Here is an 8,170-nt window from a genome sequence, read left to right as displayed (position 1 = left end):
GTATTTTATCAGTCTGTTACTAATCCCTAATTAGCAGGTGTGCACCCATACAGTTTATGAATGTGGCTTCTTGAGCAAGCCAGCAGGTGATCATTGAGAGGCTCAACTCTCTGGTGTCACAGTTTGAGCAGGCAGACCGTGGGGATGTGGGGAACTAGGACCCAAAACTAAGAACTCTTCAAATGAAGCAGTGTCTTTATGCACAGTGTCGCAAATATAAACCACAATAAATCCCCGTGCGCTCTCCCGACTCCCATGCAGTGTCTTTTTCCAGTGTCTGTGCTCCGAAACTCTGCTTCCTAGTGTTCCTAGTACCCACGCTCGCTGCCCTCCTGTCTCTACACTCCTGCAGGAAGAACATAGAGGCAGCCGTTAATACTTCACACTATGACAACCTCACACTAACAGACATCTAGCTGGGAAACTGACGGGAAGTCTCACGCAACGATCCAGCGTCGGAGAGAGCTCAACCACACTGCAAAGTAACTCCCCCAGCGAGGCTGATCAACTGCAGGTGTGTGTCATCATCCTTGGGTGTGGCCAGCCACTCGACAGGGCACACTCAAGCAGGGAAACCAGGGACAGCACAATACAGCAAATATACACAATACCATGGTACGCCCCATCAACATATAAATAAGTACAAAAGCTGCTCATGGACCCTGGGTCTGATGACCCAAGTCCCTGACATCTGGTCCATTTACAGTCACTTCTGCCTCCAAAAAAATAATGTCAGCAGCCATAACACTAATGTTGACGCTTCAAAACGCAGAACCCCTAAACCAGAGGGTTGTGGCTATGTCCTATGCATCTATAATAGTAAGTAAATGTCTTCAGGTACTGATAGAGTACATTTAAAATTCATCTATTACTTTGTATTTGAAGTTGTGTATTGCATTGATAATGTAGCATTGACACAAAACCTCAAAGCACATCTGGGTTTTTTTTTAAGATGCACCATTTAAAAAACATACAAATGTATTTTTGAATGGTGGGGTTTAGGACCCTGAACCTGCGGGGGTTACGGGTCATTTGACGTGGCTATAAGTAAAGGGAAAACCAGACACAGACACAGATGGGAGGGTTGTGTTGTTAACCTGTAGCTGGAATGTTAATGTTTGACCGTTTAGCTCATTACATGTTTATACAGACTGTTGGTCTACACTGGCTCACAGATACAAAGAACAAAAAGGCTCCACAACCAGTTTGTTGGAAATGTGACAATTTTCTGCTGTCGAGTATTCATCATCGCTGCTTGATAAAAACCTTTCTCTGTGTCTTTTGGGCTTCCAGTGAACTCCTTGTTTCAGAAACTGCTGAATATTTAGAAATTTGAATGTGTTTTTGATGTTTAAACATTTCGCTCAGTGACAAATGGTTCTTTTAACAAACTGGAATATTATCAAAACCTGCAGTCTGCCAAATGGTTCTCATGGCTTGGTGTGATTATTATACTGGGGATTTTGAACACCGGGCTAAAACTCACAGTAAATATTGAGGTGAGATAATTTCTTATATGCACATGAATGTTTTACTTTTTTAAAAGAAACAAACTTTACATTTATTTTTATAAACATTATTTGATTCAGGTGAGTACTAGTGTATTAAATGAATATTTTATGTTATCATCTGATGTTATTTTACACTATATTCAGCTTCTGTTTCTCAGATGTAGTTTAATATTTAATATTGCTGTTTTCACAGTGGCCACATTTATATAAAAACTTACTTTGAGATTTTTTGCTACAGGACTTTATACAAATTTCTTATGACTCCTTTGTAGAAATGTACCATAGGGTATACCATAATCAGAAAAATGCTCAACTTAATTGTTTTTATTGGTGATAAAGCCCAAGTTAATTACATGGATGGTTACACTGTTAAACTGAGTTTGTGTGGGAAAGACATCTGCAGAGAAATGAGTCATCATAAAATGTATGCTAGATAAAGAATTGTTACTTGCTGTAACTCTAATTTTCTGAGTACGTATGTGAATCCAAAAGAGCTTAAGCATGACTGGTCGTACACAGAGTCTCAGGATGTCTATATACTGCAACTGTTTACTGTCACCAGGGGGCGCTATCACAGCCAACTGGTCTGTGGGCTACTTTTGCTTGTGCTGTTTTTGGTTCTTCAGCCAACCGCGGAGAAAAGCAAAGTTATAAAAACAAAGAGCTGAAGTGAAACCAACTGACCAATGAAACCTGTTCATTGCAGCGACTGTCTTTTTTAAAAAATCTGTGATTCTTCTTTTCTCACACTGATGTTATAAGCTTACATTTTATTGATGTTTTTTCTTATTTATATGCTGTTAGTCATCTGAAGGACTGCATCCAAACACATTTGCATACACAAATACGTACGCAAAGAAACACAAACAAAGCACTCTAAATCCTGCATAACAGTGATTGGTGCACTGACTTTAGTCTGTTGTGGCCATGGCCACCCCTCGAGCTACTCACTGGCTCCGGCCCTGTGTCTCACAGCAGTAAAATTAATTATATATACCAGTGACTTTCAAATTGTGGAGTGCACCTGCTGTGGTGAGGCACAGAGTCCCTTCAGGGTGGGTGGATGACCAGTGGAAAAATGCAGAGTTAAGCTATGAAGGAAAATGATTTACGAGGGGAAAACAGAGTTTGCTTAAGTTATAAGCCTTTGTTTTATTTAACTAAAATTCAACTTGAAAGTATTTCTGTTGTTATCGACTGGTGAAAGATGTGGCATGTTAGGTATAAGCGTTCTTTTTCTGCAGGAGGGGATCTGAATAAAGGTTTGATCCAGTTGTACAATTCAAAGCCACATCAATTCAATTCAATTTTATTTATACAGCGCCAAATCACAACAACAGTCGCCTCAAGGTGCTTTATATTGTAAGGTAGACCCTACAGTAATACATACAGAGAAAAACCCAACAATCATATGAATAACATCACATCATCTTTGAAGCAAAAAAATAAAAAAATATATAAAAAACTGCAGTTCTTCAATTGGCCACTTGAGGCTGCCCCCAAAAGTGAGTCCTTCTCCAAATGGAAGCAGTTTTCAGCCTTTCTGCGCTCCATAGTCTCTGCGCGCCGGACTCTCCATGTTGACAGCAGGAGGAGTCAGAGAGACAGCGGGGCAGCAGTAGTGGGAGAAGGAGGGAGGTGCTGGAAGGGCTGGAGGTGGAGCTTCAGTATTATTGTCCGCCGGTGTGAGTGACTGGCTGGCCGAGAGAGAGTCTCCAAAGTTTGACCGGCGTGTCGTTTAGTCGCGTTTCTGCACCTTTTCACTGTTGATCAAACAAAGTGCGCACCGAACCACGCGGACCAAGAAGTGACAGCCGGACACGCGCGGAGGACACGCAGAGAGCTCCAACAGGAGAAGCCCCCAAAGATCTGCTTTAAAGGACTCTGTGCTGGATGAGTAACCCAGGAAACAAAAGAGTAAACTTACTACTGTAGCTCCATACTGACCCACGCTGTGAGCGTCCTCCAGCCCGCACACTTTCAGGAGAAAGATGATGCACTGAAGCTTTCGGATCCGCCGCCCTTCTTCTTCTTCTTTCTGGGTTTTTGTTTGGATCCCACTAACAACACATGAGTTGGATTGACCGGACGCGCGGGTGCCATACAGTAAATCCTCGGGGATTAAAATAACTCGGGCAATGGATAATTTCTTCACGGAGGTAAGAAGACGCTCAAGTCTGCAACTGCTTCATTCATGCAGCACGCAGCACATCTTCCATATGCTCGCAGTGTTACTTTTCCTCTCGTCCTGCAAACTTTTGGAGAATTGTAAAACAAGGAAACCTCTCCAAACATGTGCAGCTCATGTACAGCAGCTAGGCTCCAAATTTTGCTTTATTGAAAGGATGCAAATACTATGAGGCATAAACTTACTACTGAGTGCCAGGAGTAATGGTAAGATAGGATACGTGAAATAAACCCAGTGGAGTTCCTGCTCATGTCATAAAGATGCCATAAAGCGCTTTTTAGATTCTTTAAACGCGCTTTTCCCAAATCCCTGTAAGAATATCAAACGTACATCATTAAAACATGGATCTCACAGGGACAGAGGGGGGTTTGGACTGGTCCCAGTGGACCTTTGGTATTTCCGCACCTCTTTTCTTCTTTCCTTCCGCAGAAACTGTCTTGTAAAGATATTGATAGAAGTCTTAACCCTCGGCCAAGGGGAGTTTTGTACTGGCCAAGATGCAGAAATTCACACTTTCAGTGACTGTAGGATGTTTGGAAGCACGAGGCTGCTATCAAACTGGTCCTGTGCTCGTGCCTTAAAAGGTGATTGAACTTATTCAGTGTAAACTACCACTGAGGTTTCATTAATGGCAGCAGTCACTTTGCTTTGCTCGTGTTATGGTGCAGCAGAGTTTGGACTCCTCAACTATTTCTGGTTTTTATTCGGCAAAAAACATTTTCAAACACACTTAAAAGTCTTCATCAAACAACGACATTAAACACATATTTCATTAATTAAAATGTAAATTAAAAGAAAGCTTTCCAATACTAAACATCACAGTGTTGCAGCTTGCCGATTGCTGGCCTACTTTCTGCCTCTTTTTGTCTTGTTCTTTGTGCAGACTGTTGTCTACACTCCAGGTTAAGAATGGTCATGTTCTGTGTAAGTGGTGATCAGCTGGTGAGCCTTACTGTGCAGTAATGTAATTATTATATTAACAACAAATAAGTAAATTTGTTTCATTTGCTTCAGAAGTACATGAGTAGAAATTTCCTGACATTTGTGGATCTAACTGAGGTGTGACTTCTGTAACCTGGTCATTTGGGCTGCCCTCGTCACTGTTGGGTATGTCAGGTGGTTTTTCTCGATTATCTGAAGCACTCTGACTGTGTAAGTCCACCATCTAACAGCATGAGATGTGACTCAGGGATAAAAGGTGTTCATTGCGATACGCTTGCAATATCAGTGTTCACACCTTTTCCTCTGATGACGTGGGCCAGGTAACAGCGGTAACACTTGAGTCATCCCTGACTCATACCTCAATGCTTTCTTTTTTTTCCCCTTTGGAAGCCCTCAGGAAAACAACCTGTCATCACTGCGGTTGGTTTCACTAACAGACCTGCTCAGAAAAAAAAACGAAACAATAAAAAACGTTTGACACTGAAAGTGATTTAAAACTGGTTTCTCTTCAGGTAGCGGTGTTAAAGGCTGGCGAACAATTATAAAAAGCTTTGCTTCCTGGTTTGAAAAAACAAACAAAAAAACACCTGCTTTCCCATTGGTGCTTGTAAAATTTGAAATTCCAGTCTCACTTTCGGCAGTATGAAGGGCCAAAGGTCAAGGAACTCACTGAGCTCATAGGTGCATGTGTGAGGCTGAGTTAAACAAGCACTGCGAGGCCGAGCCGGTCTCATGACGAGTGTGCAGGGCTACATCCAGCAGTCCAGCTCTCTGTGGAAGTCTGAGGGGAAATAATTCTCATTGCCAGAAGCAGGCAGGCGTGCACAATAGTCTCAAATATCTGCCTGCCTGCCTGTATATCTGCCAGCTAATCGCAGCTGAAACAAAGAGCCCAGTCTTCAAGGAAAAGGGCATTTGACAAGGAAGTAAACCGGCTTCAGTCGTTGCATGGCCAACGGTTTGAGAAGAGAGGAATGTGAACTAGGAAAGAACCTGAAGTGTTTGTTATTTATGCTGTGTGTACACGAGGGACCCGCAGTCACCGGACAGACAAAGACATGCTGTTAATAAAGGGCATCGAACCTTCAGCCGGCTGTCTTTGAAAACCTCTTTAGGATGCCTGATTAACTCCATTAGTAAATTCACTGTGTTACAGAATCTTCTTGCTTTGTGGTAATGGTCACCTTTAGAATCATGTTACTGAGTGAGGAAGCTGGAGAGATCTCATGCAGACGAGGGAGAACCTGGTAACGGTGCTAACCACCGCACCATTTAGCTACATTTTCTGAATATTTCATCTTTAATTGTCAGATTTGTGTTTGTTTTAGCCTTGCCATTTTATTTTTATTTACATTTATGCCGAAACAAGCCAGTGACCATTCACTTAGTTAGGATTCATCCTATTATTATTAACTTATTTGGCTTCCTGGGAAGAAGGGAGACTTTTATTTGGAGTATTTGTGAGGTTCAAAGAGTTGAAGCAGTGTAGCTGACAGGCTGAACTGGAGAATGACACACTTAAGAGACAGTGTTAAATGCAAAAGACTAAAAGAATGTGTTAGTTTCAGCACTTAATGGCTGTCATCTTTATGATGACTGTGGTTCAAAGTGTTTGAGGAGGAGTGCGAAGAAGAGAAATCTCACTGTCAACATCACATCTGTTAGGATAATTTTCTCCTAATTTGTGCGATTTATTTAATATTATCCATCGAGTTCTGAAAGATTTTCATATGTGGAAATGCTCGGAACGATTTCTCCAGCCTGACTTAAATTAAAAGTTATGCCTGCGAGCTACAGAAGAGCACATTGTCCTGAACATCAGAGACACGAATGCGTTGACAATGACACATCCTTCAGCAGGAGGTTTCTCATCTCTAATTACTGAGCTGCAGCCAAAACAGTCTGCAGCAGACTCAGTGCAGCCACTATAAATAGAGCCTAACCACAAATCCAGACTGCACATTTTCATCACTTGGTCATTTTCTTGAAACAGGAATCGGTCTTCCAGTCCAGCAGCAATCAGAGTCGTTTTATATACTCTGCAGGTTTTTGTTTCACGGGGAGAAAAGCTGCTAAACATAGAAAACGGCTGCGTAACACGGTCACTTATGTTTTAGTGTTAAGGGTGAACAAAGTTAGCACAGGATGAAGGTTAATATTACTAATGCTCTGTATTTTTCACAGAAAAACCCCTTTGAATCCAGCAGAGAGATTGCATGCTTAGCTTTATCCATTTGTGTTACTTGGGTCGTCATTGGCAGGATGAGGCAGATTTCATTCAGATTTCACTGACCAACAGCCTCGAGGCAGAAGAGCAGAAAAGAATCCTGTGTCAGTGATTGGCTAATGTTCAGTTCTGTTGTATCCAATAAACTTTTCTTTTCCGTGGCAGCAGGAACTGCAGTGTGTTTTGAGGCGGTGTGTGTTCGGGTGTGTGTTGACATAATGGAGTCACTAAGTTCAGTTGGTTAGAAGGTTTGTTTTTATTTGAACTGGTGGGCGTGGAGAGAGCTGGGCCTCACCTGTCCACCAATCAGACGGCGGCTGTGCCTCAGGTGTGTGTTTGCAGTGATCACAGTGTAAATTTATTCAGCAATGGGGGAATTAAAAAAAAAAAAAAGAGAGAACAGATGTCAGTCAGGCTTCTTGAAGGCAGGGACCAATGATAGAAGGATTGTACATTTACCAGAGTTTGTGCTATAAAGTCCAAGACATACAGAGTTACTTTGTTTTTAATAACGATGGCTGGCTTATGTTTAAAGACCAATCAGAACAAATCATGAAATCATATTTTCTCACATTGTTTAGGTGTAATTATGCCTTCATGCCTTTTCTTGGCTGCCTAGGCTTTTTTCTGCAAGTCAAACATTTTCTCTCTTTGCTGTAGGAGACAGGAAGCAGACAGCAGTTTGAGTTATAACTTTATTATTTGTCCATGTGGTTTAAATTTTGAATGCCAGTATATGTACTGGGCTTAAAGTTCAGGGTTTGCACCAGAAAGGCTGCCACTGAGTGGTGGGGATGGGCAGGTTGTAAGCAATTAGCATACCTCTGTCCACCCACCATAACACGTTTATCTCCCACTTGTAGCATAAAGAGACAGTAATATAGGTCCGTGCCAGCTGAAGAGCTCCAAAGCGTGGTTAACCTTGTTCACATGCTGGTGAATAAATTATTTAATCTAAATTTGTTGGCTAAAAATGAACATTAGGTTACTTGGATCCGTTCGCTAACTGAATGGTTGTAGCTTAAGTTTATAAAAATGAACTTCTTAAGATGCACGTTATTAAAAAAAAAAATTCCCCAGTGCTTCGACGTGGTGAGCTGCAGGTATTGTAGTTTGAGGAAGTGCTGGTTCTGATAAACTGAACAATGAACGATGCAGAGAGTAGAAGAATTTAGAAAAACTGATCTGTAACACAGGGGCTTCTTCTCCCATTAACACTATTATATTTGACTACATGACTACACGCCCTTTTGGAGTGTTGCAGACAGCACAGATCCACAGCTCAAACCTGTCTCTGTGTTC

General features: G+C 41.7%; 1 protein-coding gene across 1 annotated transcript in view; it reads left to right on the top strand.

The window, feature by feature from the left end:
• Positions 1 to 3,065: 3,065 nt before the first annotated feature.
• myo10 (myosin X) overlaps positions 3,066 to 8,170 on the top strand; it is a 127,276-nt gene continuing 122,171 nt past the window's right edge. The window contains exon 1 of the mRNA XM_063462149.1: positions 3,066 to 3,670. Coding sequence (XP_063318219.1) covers positions 3,650 to 3,670 — 21 coding nt within the window. The 5' untranslated portion in view covers positions 3,066 to 3,649. The remainder of the gene's footprint in view (positions 3,671 to 8,170) is intronic.

This window comes from Pelmatolapia mariae, linkage group LG18, assembly GCF_036321145.2.
Source record: "Pelmatolapia mariae isolate MD_Pm_ZW linkage group LG18, Pm_UMD_F_2, whole genome shotgun sequence".
NCBI lineage: Eukaryota > Metazoa > Chordata > Actinopteri > Cichliformes > Cichlidae > Pelmatolapia > Pelmatolapia mariae.
This window is presented reverse-complemented; position numbering and strand designations above follow the sequence as displayed.